At 31.5% G+C, this 21631-nt stretch overlaps 3 protein-coding genes across 3 annotated transcripts; 2 read left to right on the forward strand and 1 right to left on the reverse strand.

Annotated features, from left to right (window-relative positions):
- Positions 1-8830: 8830 nt before the first annotated feature.
- Positions 8831-9417, forward strand: LOC106768034. Its single transcript, XM_014653001.2, has one exon. The coding sequence runs from the start codon at positions 8906-8908 to the stop codon at positions 9284-9286; it is 381 nt and encodes a 126-aa protein (XP_014508487.1). The 5' UTR covers positions 8831-8905; the 3' UTR covers positions 9287-9417.
- A 986-nt stretch (positions 9418-10403) lies between these two features.
- On the forward strand, positions 10404-11055 carry LOC106768467 (probable calcium-binding protein CML15). Its single transcript, XM_014653641.2, has one exon. It carries the CDS (start codon positions 10498-10500, stop codon positions 10978-10980), a length of 483 nt encoding a protein of 160 aa, XP_014509127.1. The 5' UTR covers positions 10404-10497; the 3' UTR covers positions 10981-11055.
- A 2170-nt stretch (positions 11056-13225) lies between these two features.
- Positions 13226-19362, reverse strand: LOC106768466 (phospholipid-transporting ATPase 10-like). Its single transcript, XM_014653640.2, has 11 exons — positions 18483-19362; positions 16677-18025; positions 16448-16558; positions 16061-16337; positions 15801-15889; positions 15605-15713; positions 15167-15376; positions 14840-14965; positions 14605-14703; positions 14249-14440; positions 13226-14122 (listed from the first exon to the last, which is right to left on the reverse strand). Exons 1-11 carry the CDS (start codon positions 18873-18875, stop codon positions 13421-13423), a joined length of 3657 nt encoding a protein of 1218 aa, XP_014509126.1. The 5' UTR covers positions 18876-19362; the 3' UTR covers positions 13226-13420.
- Between the last annotated feature and the right edge of the window lie 2269 nt (positions 19363-21631).

The raw sequence follows: 21631 nt of genomic DNA on the forward strand, positions 1-21631 counted from the left end.
TCATAATACTTCATAAACTTACAATAAGCACTCTTCAAATGATCACTTATTTCAACATTTTAGTATTCAGAGTTAACAAATTGGAAAAAAGCTTTTAAATGAACTGTTTCCTTATTAGCTTCGATCAAATGACTTCCTTGTTATCTTCGATCACACAGTAATGGAGTTTGTCCCCAAATCTGTTATTACAAGTGTAGTTTTACTTTAGGTGAAGCTTGATATTGTGGTCAAACATCTAACCTTTCATTATTGTTTCCAAATTAAAAAAAAATAAATGTATATTTTTTAACAATATTATGTGTCGAGATCAATTAAAAAAAAAAACTTATTTGAACATTTTGATATACTTTCTTTTTTGGTTGGTGGACAAGATAGGCATAAATTAGCTGAATGCATTTGGGTCCTAATGACATTCATTTTTCCTTTCATGCATGCTTTGTCTTGATTCCCACTAAACTTCACGACATAAATAGAGAAGTTTCTTATAGCACTTATTCACATTATGAATCTATTAAAAAGCTTTCTTTTGATACAACTGTGCATAAGTTACAACTTCTCGTCATTATCACCGTTTTATAAACGACAAAATGTCATTGTCATGGAGTTTGGCATCTTGTATGGGTCATTTTCTTTGGTAGCCACCATACACCTATAGCAGCCACTGCAACCGCAAACCCTCTTCTTAAAAACCATCCTTCTTATTTTCACCCTCACAATCATCACCAGCTTCGATTGATTGCCCCAACATACAGACACCATTAGCATATTATATATATGTGTGTGTGTGTAAGCCACCACTATCTTTAAATAAGATAGGTACGTAAAACAAAAGCCTATGAAGTTGCTCAGTAGTATACAGGCTGGCTACCAGGAATTTGAGTAGTTTACATAATATAAAAAAAAAAATATATCGGTATTTTATGCAATAAATATATATAAAAGAAAATTTAATCCAGTTTTAATTAAAGTTAAAACTTACTTTTAATCCAATATAGCCCAACTATGTACATTATTATTCGATACCAAGTACTTGACTTTTCAAACTAAAAGCAGGAGGAATAAAAACACGCACAAGGATATTTTTAATTTTCATAAATAGCCTTTAATATTTACACAATCTGACCCATAGATATTTCGATTGCCAGTACATTTTTTTTTTCTAAATGAAAGTAGTTGAACTTACACAATAATACAAAAGAAACACTAATATTCATATTATTGTTACGCTTAAACGGAAAATTATAAATAACAAACCATTTTTTTCCAAAACAAGTTTATAAAGGTCCTTTCATTAACATTTATGAGACAAAAAAATATGAAAGAAAAATGAAATAAACCTTTCATTAAACTAAAAGTAACGTATGTTTCCACATCAAAATATTATTATTTCCACATTAAAATAAGCTTTTAGGTAAAGCAATATGTAAAATTACATTAACAAATTTGTCATATATAAACAAAGTTTATCTAAAGTATTATTGAATTTTTTTTTTCTTGTTTTCTTATATTCCAAGTATTTATAAAAGACTTTATTCAGAATAACCCAAACTCTAGATGACTCATGAATTTCCTTGTTTACTTTCTGGCACTACTTTTATATGATTGAAACGGAACATTACTCCACTATTAAGCATAGGCGAACAGAGTGGCCAGAGAAGTGAATATATATATATATATATATATAGGATGTTAATTGTTAAATGGTAGTGCATGAGAAAATTGTGAATCAGGGAATACGAACAAGTGATGAAATGTCAGAATATCCTTGGATTGATGACGCTTCCCCACATTATTACCCTACTTACTCAATATGTACACACAGTTCTTAGAATCAAAATTTGTGCTGCGCATAATACCCAAATAGCCTTATCCGATTCTGGTTTACTTCGATTTCATTCAACATATATAGAGGAAAATTGATACCAGATTCCCTTAAAAACCAACTAAATGATTCCCTTGCAACTTGGACTCCCTTCAAGAGTACCTTTTATTGACATTCACGCAGCAAAGACCTACATACAGTACAACTAGGTGAAGTGCAGTGTGCTGCCTACCACTTGGAAACCTACATTCCAAATATACCTTTTCAGGAAAGAAACAAGCAGAGACCTTTAGACCACATGGTGAAGAAAATGACGTGTTTAGTGTAAGGCACTCCCTTGAGCTTCTTCAAAAAACTCCAAGTAATAAAAATACTAACAAATGTCTAAAATGAACGTAGACACTTCTTCCCGTTTGTTACTTGATAGACATGTGAATCAAGAGATTTGTCTCTTCTGATCTGATGTGTGGAGATATGATTTAGAAGACAAATGGCCATTGATCTAAGAATCAACCCTGGTGACTGATAAAATACATGCCCATGTAAAATAGGTTATGCTGTTAAAAACACATCGATTGATTTTCAAATTCACTGTCATTATTGCTCATTATTCTCTAAAATGCACCCCTTTTAGATAAGTCCATTCCATTTACAAACCAGTATTTGGAGCATCGGAATAAACCCGGAAGAAAAGTGCATATCCATTTTACGTATCAGATTCAAAAACTCCAACCAATCAAGACATAAGATCTTTCAAGAGTGAACAGTACAGTCATGTCGATTAATTGACTGAGAACAAACTTGGGTCATAGATTATCATCACCATAAATTATGCTATGGACGTCAAGGACAGAAGTTTCACGAATACACTAAGATTCACTCCTGAATTTGAAATGCGAGTGAAATTATGCATAAACAAAAGGGAAAATCAAATTACTTCTTCACGAAGACAGAATGAAAACATGAGATATATAACATGCCTTGTGAAAAGGAATTCCTTACCGACGCGCTAGAATATCATTACTTAAACACAGGGGCGAAGAATTAAAGGTTGGAAAGCATTCTGTTAAGGGTAAATAGGTTATTATATGGAAAGGAAAAAAAGGAGCAAAACCACAAAAAAGAATAACCTGCGCTTGGAAGGATACTACAATAATCTCAATAAGAATCTATTTCATAAACTTCTTAAATACTTGCTCACGAGAAAGAATAAATAATCTTTTTCAAAAGGTAAAATATATTTACATGGAAATTAAAACAACATAAGCATTTTAACAAGTTTAATTCTAAAAAATTTCAAATTAATTAATACGTAAGCTAATTATAAATTCTGAAAAAGAATTCTATAAATGTTTACAGAAAAAATTATCATACTGTATCATCAGTTTTGTTTGGAAGCAGACAATTTCCAAAAAACATAATTGTTATTTTAAAAAAAATCTAAAAATGTTGAAAACACGAGATTGTTAGTTCAGAATAAACTCAATCAAACACTACAAAAGTTACTTCAGACTGGTTAATCAACGCACAAGGATAGAACAATGAAAAGGAAAAATTAGCAGAGTATTGTACAGAAGTAACCAGCAGCAAACAATAATGCATTCTGTTCAGTACGGCTAATATATCAGATTTATTTTTTCTCTCCTTTCATAGCAAAATCACAAATCAGAACATTGGCTGGCATCTACAACATCTCTGTAGGCATTCTCTAGGAAAAACACGAAAGGAACCAAAACAAAATTATTTCAAATCACACCAGGAGCATCTAGATTTAAATCCTCTCCTGGAAAAAACAAAAACACTTTGAAAGAAATGTTGATACAGAGAATTCGTCAGCGTTATATAGCTAACAAATCTTGCGGCACGAAAAAGGAGGAAGCATCTAAAGAGTATTATTATTGAAAAGAAGAAAGAGAAAATGAAATCGTCGGTAAAGAGAGGCAAAGTGAGCGCTGGATGCAGAGGTTTATCGACCGATTCTTGCTTTGTGTTCTTCCACAGCCAAATTCAGGAAGAGATCGATGAACCGCTGCCTCCAGTGACTTCACCTCATCTCCATACGCATCAAAAACAAATAATATCTCCCAGCAAAAATCAAGACAACAAACAAACACGAGTTCGTGATTTTTCCTTTTTCATTTTTTTGCTTTTTTCGTTTATGCAGTTGAGAAATTGAACGCAAAAAGACGGTAGCTAAAAACAGCAAATAGGATCCGTGATGTGTAAAACATAGATCTGAACATAAAGAGAAAGGAAGAGGCAATTTCCCTTCCATCACAATCCACACACATAGACGGGCGAAAATACGAAATATAAGAAACTAAGCAATAAATAGTATTAAAGAAAAGGAAACAATAGGATGCAGATAGAAGAGAGAGAAAGAGAAATATATGTGATATGAACCAGGAATCTGTGGAGTCACCATTGCACCATTGCCGCAAGTGTGTGTGTATCGTTTTCTCTCTCTTTCTCTCTCTTCTTCTTCTTGTTTTGAGTCACAGATCCACAGTGACTTTTCAAAGGCCAATCATTCTCCATTTTTTTGTTTCTTTTATCGGGGCATCATAATTACTATTCCATCCCTCTTTTCCAAACCCAAATTTTGCCCTACACAATTTTTTTTTCATGTGCCGTACCAACTTTATTATATTATCTTTAATTACAGTTATTTAATATATATTAATCGAAACATGTGTCCATTTCTTTTTATTAAAAAAAAATTATTAAATATAAAATAAATTTTATTAAAAATATTTCTAAAAATAAATTATTTGTATCTTTATCAAATAATTTTTTACTATAAATAAATATTTAAATTAAAAAAATTATTGAAAGAATAAAATAATAAAATCATTGTTTTAATTTATAAACTAAATTTAGGATAAAATAAAAATGTGATTATTTTAATTTAAAATAACGGTTTCCTAAAGGTAAAATTTTAAAAAGTAAATATAAAAAATAAGTTCTTTTATATATAGATAAGTTGTTGTTTAATATGTTTACACATAAATAGTTTTAAATTAAAAAAATAGTTATGGTTGAAGAAATTACTTTAAAAATTATCTTTAGAATTAATTATGTTTTTTTCACTAAATTATGACGCAATTTTAATTTCGTTTCTATTCTAAGTTTAGAAAATATGTGGACTAGTCTTCTTCCTCAACAATATTAACTATTGTTTGGCGTGACAAATTAATCATGTTAACCTTTTAAAACGTTAAAAGAAAAATCTGTGAACTGCATCCAACATAATTGATAATGTTAATGTTTTTAAATACATTCATATATACTTATTAAGAAAACTATCCATAGAGATAAAAATTAAAATAAGATAATAGTTTAGTGAGAAAAAAAAACATAGATAATTCTTGCTTTTTTTTTTCAAATATAAAACTTATGACGTCACGTTAAAATGTATTTTTATTAATAGTAATTTTTATATGAAATTTCCGTTGATTTGTTTAGAAAAATTTTAAACTAACTTTTTTCTATTGGTTTCACACTTAACGAGAATTAAAAAATGAATTTATAGTTACATGAAATTGATTCCAAGTATATATTATTATCAGCATAGGATGCCTAACAATTTCGTTAACTTCTATGATTAATAATTAATTATCTTTTTATTTGATAGAAGTATTATTGAAACCATACAATAAAATAAAATAAAATGAAATAAACATTTATTAGATCAACTTATTATAAAACAACTTCTCAAAATAAAAATACATATAAATTTAGAAAATAGTAAAAATTTTAAAAAAAATTATGAAATTATAATTACATCATAATAAATTATTGATCACACTTGGTCACATGATTATCCAATATAAAGTATCTTTTTCTCTCAAATTACCCACAACAGAACTGATTGTCTAATAGATCTACTTGTTCTCATTAATTATAGCCTGGCAAAAATAAAAATATAAAATAATAAAAAAGCCACTCAACTTTGTTATCATCTAAAAGCATGTCATGACAATGTTGCCCCTTATGGCTAAATAAGAAAGAATCGTACCCTTTATATATTTTTCTAAAAACATATTCCTTATTGATTAAAATTTATTAAATTAAAAATGAAAAAATACTGAGTTTTTTATTTTATTTTTTATGTTGAAGCATTTCAAAGAAGTTTTTTAATTTTGCTAAAATTAAAATATAAAAAATAGAGTGGAATGTGATTAACATAAAAATGCATTAATTTTTGAAAGAGAGTGTTGAATGTAAGGAATGAAAGAGACAAAAAAGCAACAGTTGGAGGTTCAGAAAACTAATGCATGCAATGGTGGGTATCTCTTTCATCCAATAATGGACTATTTATTTAAGGATTTATTTGTCTTTATTCATAAACCCTAATATTATCTTCTTTTTCTTTCAAACACCTCATCAACTCAATTCCACTAACTTACAAAACGCCCATGCTATGCTTACAAAATTATTTCTAGTTAAGATTAAAAAAAAAACATTTTTTTAAAAATTTAGATTAATTAACAATTCGACTTAGCAACATAATGATTCCACAACTAATTAAATAATAATGGTCACTTACAATTAATAACCTTTCTTAGGCGATAGTAGAATTAGGATTAAGGGTATCATTAGTGTTTTTCTAACCCAAAAGGATAAAAATCCAGTAAAGACTATATAAATATATAATTTTAAAATAAAAAATATGGTTTACATTTCAAAGAAAGTATTAAGTGTAACGCCGGCAACTTACAGGGACTATTAACTGTCCTCACAGATCAACATACAAGGCTTTTCAGTGTGTTTTTTCCTCACTCACACACTCTCTGATAAAACTTCTCAGAAACTTACCCATCCCTAAATTACTCCAGGCTAAGCACGCTTAACCATGGAGATCTTATGGATTAGGCTACAGAAAAGCAAATGCATTTAGCCAAATTAATTCCTTTAAGTTATCCTTCAACAATATAGTCTCATACCTATATAGTTTCTAGATCTCTCTCATTCCGATGTATGTTCGATTCGTTCATGTGCCCCTTCCACTAGAAGTCTGTCAGGAGCCGCTCCTTGTCCGTGCCTCTTGCACCGACGATCACTCTCCACTCTCCTCGGTGTCACATTAAGCATGTGAAATTAAAATATTACAATAATTTTAGCTCTTGTTTAAAAATAATCTATAAATATACTCTTGTGTAAGAATAACTTTTAAAATGTAATTGATGTTTTGTAGATAATAAATTTAATTAAAGTTTTAATATTCTTTTAAATGTAAATATCTTTTAATTGGATTTTTTATTAAAAATTGCTTTTTTATGGAGTATTTGAAATTTTGTTTTTTTAGTTTAATTCCTGTTATTATTTGATTGTACTGTGTTGTTTGATATAACATGACTGTTATTTTATATTGTCATTGTTTACGTATTTTGTGTTTTTAAATGAAAAACAAGAAAATGGTTTAATTAAGTTTTTAATTCTGCGTGAATTTAAATATTAATTAATTAATTATTATAGAATATTTTATTAAATGTTTTAAAGTTTGGTATTTTTTAATTGAATCATTGTTGTCAATTAGAGTAGGTAACTGTTTGATTTTGTTTATAAAAAAGATTGAGAAACTTTCATTTTTTTTTAATAGTCAAGTTAAAGGTATTTTACTTGAGATCGTAAAATAAAATAATCCAATTAACAGAAAAGATTCAATCACACAATATAGTAATTTTAAACATTGAATAAAAATTTAATTAAAAATAATCAAATTTATAAATAAGTGTAAACATAGTCACGTCACTCTGTCAAAATTAACAATAGTAACTCAATAGAAAATATAAATTTTTTATTTTCATTTAGAATATGGTTGGACATCAATGCTTTTTAAACTACATCTGCTTATTTTTAAGTACCAGTGTTAATATTTTCAATGGGTCCAACAAATATCATAAATAAGTTAAAATAAACAAAAGAATTATGAAATGTATAAGAATAAAGTTTTATTTATGAGATTCAATTTGTAATATTTTAAAGTTATCGTATTGAAGTAAAACCGTTGCTTAACTTATAAGAAATAAGAATATAAGTACGTGTAGTGATCAGAAGCATTTAAGACGTGTTAAAAAGACAAAGAGGTACTAGACCGAGATTAATATGTTATTGATAATTTAAATTAATATTGTATCATAATCATTAGTGAAAAAGGATAAGTCTAATAAAGATTTAATTTACTTTAATTAACTATTATAATACTTCATTATATTTTAACTAATTTACCACATGCAACAACAGAGACATTAAACATATATACAACATATACATAGCATTAATAATATACTAATCAGTCTTTTATTGATTTTAGTACAAGAATATCTCCTGTGAATACCATCCAACTAAATTAAAAAACTTAATTTAGGATTGAAGTAATTAATTAGATAATGTTTTACCTAAAAATTGATTATATTTGAACCACGTAGAGTCATCCTTATAAGTGAGAGGTCATGAAAGGCGACAACACGAGAAAAGAAGACGACAAAAACTTGAAAGTAGTCCATGCATGCGCAGTCAACATCTATGTTTGGAACGAGATATTTATAAAGGAAAAAGTCTATTTTAATTATTTTTTAATAATTTTTTTACAACGCATATACGATAGTTTGTGATTGGTCTGTTTCAAATATTTTTTTTAAACAGATCAATAAAATAGTAATAGGTGTCCTTTGTCAAAAAGTTATTCAAAAAAAATTATTAAAATATCATTATCCATTCATCTATAAAATGATAAAGAAAAAAGATATCACACCTCATTCACATGTTGTTGATGTGGGTGTGGCTCACTTTGGAACTTTTAACTGAGATATGGAAGAAAAAACGAAAGCCCTACTTTTCTCACAATGTGCAATGAAGGAAGACATCCATGCATATGTAAAAACCATCTGCAAAAGTGCAAAGTTTCTTCTTCCTTTATCCCTTTTCCACGTTTGTTTTCCACTCATTTCAAGTTTCCACACCACGCTAAGAAACCTAAACATCTTTCTTATATTAGCAAACAAAAACCAAACCATCACTACCCTTTATTTATATGTATTATTCTTACCTCTTAGCAGATTATATTAATGCTGATTAACCATGGCAACACCAGCACTGGTTTCAATGGTGCAGTCAGAGCAGCAACAAGGTGAAGGAGAAGCTGTTCCGAGCACTACTGCTTCTACCGCATGGAAGTCTTCAGGATCTGTTGCTCCATTTTTTGCTGTGATGTCTGTGCTTGTAATTCTGGCTGTTCTTTCTTGCTATTTGGGTCGCAAGTGGAATCGAAGACCGAAAACACCATTGGAGAGTATCAGAGGGAGAGGGTTTTCTGGGTGGCTAAAGCGTGTGTGCCGGGAACGCATTGGCAATGATATCGAAGTTGGTGGTGTTGGGGCCAAGGTCATGGTTTGTGATGATGACCTTGAGGAAATTCATCATTGTATAAATGGTGAAGTTGCTCACCAAAACACAACTTAAGTTTGATCCTAAACTCAAATTTGTTCGATTTCAACATTATTAATCACATGTCTGTCATCCTAATGTTATTTTCAATCAATCAATTTTTTTTTTTTTTTGTGAGGGTTTTGGTTTGGAAAAACTTGGTCTAAGGAGTATTTAGTTTGGATGATAACCCATGCTATACTAAAATTAAAATATATATAGATGATAAAATTACATTAAAAAAAGAAAATCAAATGATGTTTTTTTTTTTAACTTTGATAAAAAAAAAATAGCATAAGAAGAAAGTCTAATTCATTTACGTAAAAACAACAATTATAACAGCTATAAATGCTTCCAATAATTAGTCCAATTATATCGATGACTTTCTTTTTCTTGTAGTGTCTGAGAACAAGGCTTAATTAATCATCGCTTTCTAGCAATAAATGAAAAAAAAAAAAGGGAGATGAAATTAATAAAGCGATTTGTTGAACCAATGGGCATGGTGGTGAATTGCAAAAGAACATTAATGCTAGCATGCATATGCATATGCATATGCTATAGGATATTAATTAATGCTAACATTATGCAATTGTACATGGTGTACTTTACAACAATAATGAACACATGGGGACAAACCCAACTGTTTTTCTTTCTCTTTCAAAGAATCCAAAATGACCAGTTCCTAAAAAGAGTGTGAAGATAAAGCCACCTCAACCTAGCTGGAAGAGAGGAAGCATCACATTCACATGGATGGTGGTTGAACATGCTTGCTAATGAACCCTGTCACTTTCATTCTATATGTACTGTACTATACTATTCATTAGTTTAGTCAAACCTTGAATTCGAGAAAAAAAAAAAAAAACAACCTTATTAACATATTAACAGGACATAGCACACTTTGGAAAATTTCAAACACTCAAATTTGTCTCATCACACACAAAACTTCTCACTGGATCACATGACGGTGGAAATTTCCCATTTGTGTGTGTGCACATTTGTACGTAATATAACCGTTTACTTTGACCAAATTACGACAATACAAAAACATCATCATGATTAAAGTAGTGGTAACGAGAATCAAACATAGTAGATAGGAAACTTCTTAGAGGGCACAACACAATAGTTTAATCTTATATAACCACCGACGCGGCTTGTGTTTGTACACTCTGACTGAGACATTGACGTCTCCTTTTCCTTTTTCCTCTATTTGTGGTTCCTTCTTTGCGTTGGAAATTATCTGCATTACCATGTCTAAGCTTGGAGTGCAGCAAGTGAAGCAACTGAGAGAGATATTCGGTCGATTTGACATGGACTCAGATGGGAGTTTAACGATGTTGGAGCTAGCAGCGCTTCTGAGGGCACTGGGGTTGAAGCCTTCGGGGGACCAAGTCCAAGCCCTGTTGGCGAACATGGATTCAAACGGCAATGGGAAAGTGGAGTTTGAGGAGTTGGTGAGGGCAATTTTGGATGACATAAACGAACAGGTTTTGGTGAACCAGGAAGAGCTCCTAGGGGTGTTCAAGTACTTCGACCGTGACGGCAATGGTTTCATTACGGCGGCGGAGTTGGCTGGGGCCATGGCCAAAATGGGGCAACCTCTCACTTACCGAGAACTCACAGAGATGATCAGAGAGGCTGACACCGATGGCGACGGCGTTATTAGCTTCACTGAGTTTGCCTCCATCATGGCTCGCTCTGCTTCTGATTTTCTTGGCCTCTCCTTCCGCTGACTGAATATTCTTATCATTCATTTTGTAGCTTCTTTTCAATGATTTAAAGAAATAAGGGTTCTTGCTTCTGCTGCACTTATTGCTTCACCACTACTACTCTTGATTTCTCTGTAAAAATAAGATTTTTGGAACTCCGAATTGAAGCAAAATATGGAATCAAAGAGTTAATTAACACTATATTCTTATTATTAAACTGAAGGAGAATGATATTTTAACAACTTTTTTACAACAGGATACGTGTGACAATTCTATTAGTCTGTTTGAATTTATTCTAAAAATATATTTGAAACAAACCAATAACAAACTGCCACGTATGCGTTGTCAAAAAATTATCAAAAAAGAGTTGTTAAAGAGACTTTGTCCTTTTCCTAAGGAAAATAAAATTTTAACACCATTTTTTGACACCATTTTGACACTGCACACATGTTAAAATGTGGTTGGATGATTTCAAATTAAAAAACAAACTTTGGTTTTTCTCTTTCAAATATACCCCTGCCTCAACTTTTTTAATTTGAAATCGTCCAATCACATCTTGACACGTGTGCAGTGTCATAATAGTGTCAAAAAATGATGTTAAAATATCATTGTCCTTTTCCTAAACTCAATATTAATACTTACGACATATTTTGAGAACTCTTTTTTAACAACATTTTGACAACAAAATACGTGTTATCATTTTATTGGTTTGTTTGAATTTATGTTTAAAAAAATATTTAAAACAGACCAATCATAGCCTTGTAAAAAAATTGTAAAAAAAATTATTAAAGAAACTTTTTTTTCTCATACTTACTCATAGTTTCTGTCAATTTTTAGCGTAACTTTTTTTTTTAGTTAAGACAAGCAGTGACGAATGTTGGTTAGGAATGAGTAACATTGACTCCCAATTTTTTTTTATATAAATTAATATATAATTTAAAATATTTTATTTATTTAATATCTAACAAATTTTGTATATTAGTAAAAAGAGTTTGATATTTCCAAAATATTTATCGAAGAAGATCTACCCTTGAAAAAAAAAAGCATACGAAGCCATATGCTTTGTAAAGAAATTCTCAAAATAAAATTTTCCACACCATTAGCAGTTCTGGAAACAAAAGATGCGGCACTAATAAGAACAATTCACGTGACTTTGTTCCCACGGTAAGAAAATGTAAAGTATTTTAATGGATTCATAATGTACGAAGAATCAATATTTTATTTATATTTTCTCGGTTATAACAAATACTATTGTAGTTTTGCTTACCATTATTATAATAACTGGTATTCTTAGCTTTCTATAAAATGTTAATTAATTTACTTTTAATGTCTTCAAATAAATCACATCAATGTATACATATAAAAAAACAAAAAAGATATTTGACACTACTTTGATTCTTTCGAGATATTTTGATCCTCATATTTTAACAACACATTTTAACAATTTATTTTAGAATAAAACATGTGTTACTATTTTTATGTCTGTTTGAATTTATTTTAAAAAAATATTTAAAACAAATCAATCAAAAGTTAAAATGTACATCTAATAAAAAAATTGTTAAAAAAAAGTTATTAAAGTGTGATTTGAGGGAAAAAAAATCTTAATAAAAAAATCTTAATATTTGTATTTCAAGATTATTACAGTTTAAGATTTCCTTATTGAAATATGACTTATTGAAATAATTTTACGTTCTCAAGAAAGTTTAAATTAAAAAGTTAAAGAAATATTTCATGAAAAACCAAAAACATATTAATATATTCTATAGAAGAATAAAAAAAACTGAACTGTGATCATCTCAGTACATGGTTAGTTTTGAATACAAAACTTTTTTGACATATATGATATGAACTCTATCGCAAAGATAGTCTATCTATGCTAGTGTTATTAGATCTGAATCAGGGTTTGTCCTCCAAACTAAAGCAATAACTGATTCTGCGTGATTTGTTTAGGTACGTATTTTTCACTTCGAACATTGTTGTTGTTATCATTACATTCTCGTTAGAGAAATTGCTATACGTTTGAAACCCAGGAACTATGAAGAGGTTTCTGTAAGCATGAAATTATGTTGTTTGTGTTATAAAGCCAAAAGATTTCTGAAATTCGATTCAGACAAAGATACAGAATGTTGGGAAGAATGTGTACCATGAAAGAATGAATCAATATATTCTTCTATACTAGGATAAATCATACATTATTGTTGACCACAGCGCTCTTTCTAATCTCGAAGCACTCAGATTTTATATCATAATCTTCTCAACAACAAAAAAATACCAACGAACAGACTGCTTTATTGTGCTTCGTTTAAGGATTCATGTCATGCTGCATATGGAAAACGCTCCTTTACCTTAAATATGTACAAGGTTTGTAACCTATGGAAAAATTTACACCCTTGTCTCTTTTTGTTTTCCTCTTACGGATGAATCCAGCTGAGACAACAACACAACAACAGCAACAAAATTATGATTATCGGTCATCAGACTGCCCTTCAGAACGTTTGGATGATTCAAATATTATGGATGTTGTTTCAGGTTTTGTGCTTGATTCAACTCTTCTGGATGCATTAAAACGTTTGGATGCTTCCAAACGAGCTGTGAATCCAACTGTGGTGTTTCTTATCGATCGCTGCCTTACCACATTGCAGTATTCTGGATCACTCGTTTGGCCGTCCTTCCTTATCCACTGAATCATTTGATGGTACATGGGGAAGAAACGCATTTGGATGGAAGCATAGACGAAATATGGAAGAAGGGAAGCAATGAGAATGAGCAAAGTGATGATCCAGAAATATGGTGCTGGTGCAAGAGCTTCAACGAAGACCTTATAGGCAGTGGTGGAGAAGGAAGGGTCTATGGCTCCATATGCCATGAGGAATATATACCAGAATATGATGCTTCCCCAGATGAATATATGCTGTACATAAGTGAAGTAACTGATAGATAATGCCATTTGACAATTCACCACCCACACAACACAGGTGTACATGGTGGCACCAAGAACTTCCAGCTCCACCACTTCACCCCCTTTGCGGAATGCCTGATGTTCCATGGTACGGATGCAGAAGAAGAATATGATGGCAGAAGTCACAACTCCATTAATTATCCAACCGATGATCCTTTTCCAGCTGAATAGAATGTTTTGGATGCCTTCTTGGTATAATAATGGAAACTGTAAAATGAAAGCAGAAGACAGGTTTCATGAGAAGACAACAATCATGTAGTTTTTAACTATATCACTAAGGAAACTGAGTTTTCACTAGTTGACATCGTGAAGCTACTGAGTTCCGAGGCCTACCTTGAGACATAGTTTGGAAGAGACATCCTGATCAAACACTCCCAATGCAATTACAGGAAGTGAAGTGAAGAAGACATTATATAGTGACATGAACCAATCATTGTATGCAGCCTGGCCGGAGAATGAGGCATATATCTCAAAGAAGAACAGAGTGAAGCCGAAGGTAATATTCTTGTAAAAGAAGTAGCAGATCTGCCAAACAAAAGGTCAAGTTTGTCACAAACCAAAATAATTATAGTAACCTTAGTTGAACAAAGACTCTGCAATAGGGTGGCATCAGTGCAGGCAGATACATGCCAAATTTAGGAATCTCATAGTATTATGTAACATATGTGAAGACAAGACAAGATTGTTACCATTGATGATATCCTTCTGTAACACCAATGTCCGTGCACAAGAAGCAACCGCTCAAGAAACCGAAATTGGGCTATTGCAATGTCACTTGACATAACTGCCTGGAAGTTTTAATGAAAGAGAGGAATGAAAACATTAGAGACAAAAAAGTAAAAACAATACAAATTCAGGGTAGGGGTTAAAGAAAGTATGGGAAAAAAATGAAGGAAAAAGATATGCAAGATGTTAGAGATTTACCTGCATGCCTTCCACACCACTAATACCAATTCCAATGTCTGCTTCTTGGAGCATTCCAACATCATTTGCCCCATCTCCAATAGCTAGTGTTGTACTACCAGTTCTCATCTTCACAAGTCTTGTAACCTGCATTATTATTTAGAAGATGAATAAGAGACTGTGCAAGGAAAACCACCAAAGGAAAGAGACTATGATTCGCTCTTAAATATATTGCTTTTCGGTAAAAAATCTCTTTGCCTTGTTGATCATTAAAAACTTCCAAGGCTAACTATAACACAATAAGTACAAGACATACATAGCTGGAGTTTTTTTCAAAAGATAACTTACAAGTGCTTTCTGCTTGGGAGAGGAACGACAGCAGATAACAGATGCGCAGCCAATGGCAAGTCCAAGAAACAAATCATTTACATCATCTTCCAGTGCATATGTAAGAGACTTCCCATCAATGATCAAGGCTAAGGCCTCATAGCTTTCATCTGATGAAGAAAGTAAGGATTTTGCCTCCCTTAGTTGACGAATAACACTTGACTTAATTGCCTGAAAAATCAATAAGATTCCATGAGCACATCAATACATTGTACATCCAGTTATAATATTCAGTTTTGCAAGTCCCTTTCTAACACATTCCAATCCATGCATGTAATACATAGGATCTCCTTGTTGTACTTGAGTGAAATAACAACCTAAAGAGCATGCAATCATCTCATGACATGCTAAATAGCAACCAGTATCTGTCGAAGGAAGTTAAGGATCAGAGTTGTTTACCGCATCAGCAGCAGCCTTGTCCTCCATTTTCTCCAATGATTTGATTTCTGGAGTATCTGAGCTAATTATAATTTGTTTCATTCCTTGTCTGAGTAAGCTACAAGCAAATCTGCAACCACACAAAAATTTTCAAATCAGTGACATCATATTGCTTGCGCACATAACTCCAAGATTTATTGATTGTTTTTTAACTTACCCTATATTAATTGCTGTCTCCATTTTATCACCAGTTAAAACCCATAGCTTAATCCCAGCCTGTGCTAGCTTATCAATGCATTCAGGAACCTGCGCAACAAGAACTGATTCATAAGAACACAATATATAGAACTATTATAATGAAGTTATTAGACAAGGAAATTTTCAAAACATGATGAGTTGAAAAATGTGAAAAGGTACTAGCTCTGCCGACTATTTAAGTAATTTCAATTATATGTGAACACATTATTTAGAGCATACCCCATCTTGTAGTTTGTCTTCAACTGCAGTAGCACCAAGAAGAATTAAATCCTTCTCAATATTTTGTATTATGCTCTCAACAAGCTGCTCCTGGTCTGCACTCACTAAGTTCTTGGCCTCTGTGAACTCTTTATTAAATTGATAGTACTCTTCCTCATTAAGTTCACGATATGCAAGTATCAAGGTCCTCAAACCAGAATCAGCATATTCACTGAGGTGCTGCTTTGTGTTCTCTTCAAATTGCCTTCCATTCTTTGCAATTCGTTCAAACATTACACTGATTGTGAAAGCCAGAAAAGTAAAGCAATTCAATACTATGAACTTTGAAAACAAATTAAATGATGCTGACATACTGTATTAGGGATAGCCAAGTATGAGATTACAAACCTGTCAGCGCCTTTGCTGAGAAGCAACAGTTTCCCCTCCTCATCTCTTACAATTACAGACATCCGTTTTCTTGCACTACTAAACTCTAATACGTTCAGAAGTTTGTAGGACCTGGAAAAGTGAAATTATATGCCATTTTTAATACACAATTAAAGATTCAATTGCATATGTATAAATATAACAAGATATTAGATAATTAAACCTTCACATTTAAGCACAGTAACCTCACCTTTCAACTTTCAGGCCTGTTATGGGGTCTAATTCATGCAGTGAAATAGCTGTATGTGTCCTTTCATAAAATTCAAATCCAAGTTCCCTGGCCGCAATCACAAAAGCTGCCTCATCTGGTGATTCAGCTTCATATGAAACCTTCCCAGTTACTTCATCAACTTCTGGTATTGCAGTGTGGCATACAGCGAGAAGCCTTAAGAAATTCTGGATTACATTGGAATTGGGTTCTTTGATCCAATTTCCATTCATGATCCTTTCATCCATAAAGTTAAACCCTTTAATGGATGGCTTTGATTCACGAACCATTGCACTGTTGTTGTTTTCTTTCAACTCTTTACCCGAATCTGATTCATGTCTCATAGATAGAGCTCTCTCAACTTCTGTAACTCCTCGGCCATAAGCAACCCCAGCAATAGAACACTTGATAAATTCCATAGAATTACAAGTCAAAGTTCCTGTCTTATCTGAAAGTATGGTATCTACTTGGCCAAGTTCTTCATTCAAATTTGATGTACGAGCATGTGCTGGCTTGTCAGTTTCCGCATAATACATATTCGCATCCTGGTTGATGAAAATGCTTTGAAGAACCTTCACAATTTCAATGGATACATACAAGGAAATCGGAATCAAGTAACTGTACAACATAAGTGCTGTCAAGAAATGCAGAATTGCAGCAGCTACCGGTTCATTAGGGTCATAGAAAATTTCGGTATCATCTGGTCTAAGGTACCATCTCTTCATTCTTCCATTTTCAATGTCATCATTTGTTGTAATCCCAAAGAATATGGACCCAATGAAAGAAATCAAAATAAGTAGAAAGAAGAGGCAGTAGATAATTTTATCCATCCTTTTCTCAATTTTGCTTCTCTTGGATGGCGGGTCTGTTGCATTCTGCATAACCTTTGTATCATGTCCAGTAAAGATTACCACACCATAAACAAAATCTGTGTTCCTCAGCTTAGAGTCCCTGAGAAGTAGCTGTTGAGGTGCAAGAGGATACTGTTGATCCCCAAACTCCATGCTTCCAACAAATGCGTACAAATTTGCATTTGGATCTTCACATGTGATGACAGCCCTGAAATTTTGAAAGCTCGAATCTTCTTGCAACTTTGAAGTTTCTTCCAATGCTTGTTTCAGTTTCAGATTTGTCTCTCCATCAAGATTCATAGTCTCGACATAGCAAATTGCATCATCATAATTTGACGCAAGTAAGATGAGATCAGCAGGAAAAAATTCATCTTTTTCCACTCTCACTATATCTCCAACTTTCAAATCCCTCCATTTAGAATAGGCAAAATCACTACCTCCACCATGCACTTTAACTTTTCTGTTATTTATCTCTATATCCTGAGGAAATTACAAAACAGTATCATCGGCCTGAGATTAATCAGAAAACGTAATCATTTTGCTTTTTGTGAATGAAAAAAAGGTTCACTAACATTAATGCAACCCTTATTACCTATTTATCAAAAAAGCTCTTCGTATGCTAAGAAGAAAAAATCTATCTGACCTATGTGTAAGCATGAATTTAACACGGAAACCCCTAAGCCTCTCACAATTTCACTTACCGGTTCAAATCAACTCTCACCATAAATTTCCCAACCAATTAATATTGTATTCAATACATCTGCAATCAATAGCCACATGTTGTAGTCTAGGAATAATGGATTGAATAGTCCAAATTTTAGCCAAAAAAGCCTATCATCCATAAGTACCATCACAGACATGCAGTCTACCTAACAACACAAGGTAAGAGAGCAAACATCCTTTGAACCAAGATGATATCAAAATTACAGAACATTACCTGTTGTTTTCGTCTAAAATCTTCAACGAACTCTTTGGCCATTGTGGCAGCTACCACAACCAGTAGAGGGACAACATTACTGACTCCAGAGTAAGGAGACACCGGAAAGAAAGACAAAACTGCACAAACGAGGAAGTAGAAATTTGCAACCCTCCTGAACTGCTCAAACAAGGACTTGGGGAGGAACGTGGCCAATGTATACTTAGTTGTTCTGACATAATTGTCTCCATAATTGAGAAGACTCGCGGTGGCACGTTCAGGGTCATTGCAATGGACTTTCCTTGAGAACCCAGGGCCTCCAATCAGTGAATGTTCTTCCTTCATGGAAGCTTTCCCACACGTGAATGCATGGATTCTGCCGAAGTGATGCCTCCTCCTTCTACCCCCAGCCATGGCTCAAACTCCACCAAAAACTCTCAAACTTATCAGATTTACCCTTGAAAGTTTCAAACCCAGCTCTAACAACTCAATGACCCTCAAAAGCAGTTGTGAAAAACAAGAAAGATATGTGGCGTTGAAGCAATGAAATGGAAGAAACAAAAGAATCAAACAACTGAAAGGAAGTGATTTGCAGAGGGTGAGAAAGAAGTCTTAAGCACAGAGAAAGACAAAAAAAACTGTTCTTTATATGTATCTGTACAAATATGATAAACCCAGAAAAGAAAAAAACACAGGTTCCCTTGTTACAGCTGAAAGGTATAACTTTGGAATGAAAGTGATGAGAAACAAGGCAACCTATTATGTGTTCGATTGGGTTGGAAGCTGAATTGTGACTGCCCTCCCAGTTTGACTCGCCGTGGCTAACAAGAATAGACTTTTCAACGTGCACATGGGAATGGATCTTTCTCTTAACCCCTCTCCATACTCGCTTTTAAGACCATAAACAAATACAATTACACATAAAAAAAAACACCTAATAATTATCTAATTTTGTTTTTTTTCTCTCTGGGACCAGGGTCATTCAAGGAGAAATATTAGGTGAAGGATTTCTAACAAATAACAGATACTGTTCATATGAGAATGCCAATTCATTACTTTGGATTAACTACGTTGGATTTCATAAATTAGCATGTAAATGTATTTTTGGAAAAAGAAAAAGAAAAAAAAGCAAAGAGTGATTTTTTTCTTTTACAAGAATAGTGAATAGCGGAATCTCGAAAGTCATGAAAGTCAAGGTAGATAGATAGATGCCAATGGTGAAATATAATACGTGTGGCCATGGCTGCACACCGCTTCTAGAAACTCCTTTTAATTTAGTAAACAAAACAAGACATAGTTCGAGGATGTCGAATGAAAATTTTTCGATAAATCATTAATGAACCAAAACAAAATTTAATTAAGACAACTCGGATTTATTTCGTGTAAAAATGTGTTTTACTTAATTAAGCCTCTGTCATTAATGGTAAAATAAAAGAGGAAAGAACGAATCACTTTTCTTCTTACATTAATGCGTAAAATAATTTAATCTTTTTTCCATTTATTTCATTTTGGTCAAATAATTTTCTTTATTTTTCTTTTAGATAACAATACTTACACAATAGTTATTTCTGTAACATTTGAATATCATCTACGTCGTCTATAATAGTATTTATAATTATTATAAAATAATATACCAATCACAAAATAAAACGCAGATGATATTTAAATGTCATAAAAAAATATTAACTAAATATTATTATTTTATTTTATTTTATTTTTTCATCAAATCGGCCATTAAGAAAATTTTGAAGGAGTATTTTGGAAGATAACAAAAGTCTAAGATGTGACGCAGGAGAAGAAAACAATAAAAATTTAAGAATGCGTGGGAAAAGGTCAAAGAAGCGCTTCACATGCTCTTCATACTATTATAATGAATCAAGCACATTTCTTTGTTTATTTTTACATTTCATGATGCAAAATTATTAAATTAAATGAGATCCTTCTTCAAGATTCGGTCTATGCCTTTTATAGCTGTATAAACAAAAAATAAAATTAAAAATGAGATAAAGTAATTGTTGATCATGGAAAATCCAAAACAATAGTTTTTCATTTTTTTTTTATTCTTAAAATCCAAAGTAAAAATATTGTTGAATTATATTTTCAATTCTGAAATTTGAGATTAATTTTGTTTCAGCCTTCTAAAATTTGTTCTTCTTTTTTTTAATTTGGAGACTAAAACTATACTTATTCTAGATTTAAGAAAAATATGATTTCGTCTCTCTCGTTTATAAATTTTTAAACTAAATTTAAAATCTTATAAAACTTTCTTGCTAATTCTCTTAAACAAATGAAAGAACTACGTGTAGCGTTTGGGTTCGAAATTTTCATGTTATTAAAAATTAATGACGTAAAAAGCTATGTGTATTAATTTTCAATAGACGTGGTTCATGGTATTGGAACAATCAAAGAAAAAAGTTTTATTCAAAGAGAACAAATGTTTAAATTCTGAGTACTATTTTTCCCTCTTAATTTATCTTTAAATAAGTTTATTAAATATAATATTAATATTAAGACATCATTATTACATGATTTTGTTTCATAAACACTCTATAATAATAAATAAACATTTATAAATATTGAAATTGACAAACATTATACATTCGACATAAAAGAAACGAGGTTTCGATAGCATTGTACGTATCTTAACTGACAACGATTTTTTGTGTTACGCATTAAGAATAATGATTAACCCAAATTCAATCATGTGTTTTGAACTCTTAATCCAATCCTTACACTAAGTGTAGCAATAAACTGAAAAAGTTTATGCATTTTTTTATTGATACTTTCGTACTTATCAATAAACTTTTATATCACTTTCTAATACCAACCTCTGTATTTTTTTTATCTTAAAATATATATATTTTTGAACTCAAAATACAGAGATAAATGACTAAAATTTCGTGAACAAAATAAATTCTCAAAATCCTGATTTTAAAATTTAGAATTTAAGATTTGAGATTTAAAATTTAAAATTTATTTATTTGTACATTTATATTACACCAACTACAATAAATGTTTACACTCAGTAGATCATGCAACATGATTTTAGGCTAAAAATAAAAAACGAAGAACAATAGAACGAGGTAGAATACAATGAATTTAAAATATATAAATAACATTTTATAAAATTGGTTGATAAAAAGACACGTAAAAGTAAACCATTTGACCGA

The sequence above is a fragment of the Vigna radiata genome, chromosome 7, assembly GCF_000741045.1.
Source record: "Vigna radiata var. radiata cultivar VC1973A chromosome 7, Vradiata_ver6, whole genome shotgun sequence".
NCBI classification, from domain to species: Eukaryota; Viridiplantae; Streptophyta; class Magnoliopsida; order Fabales; family Fabaceae; genus Vigna; species Vigna radiata.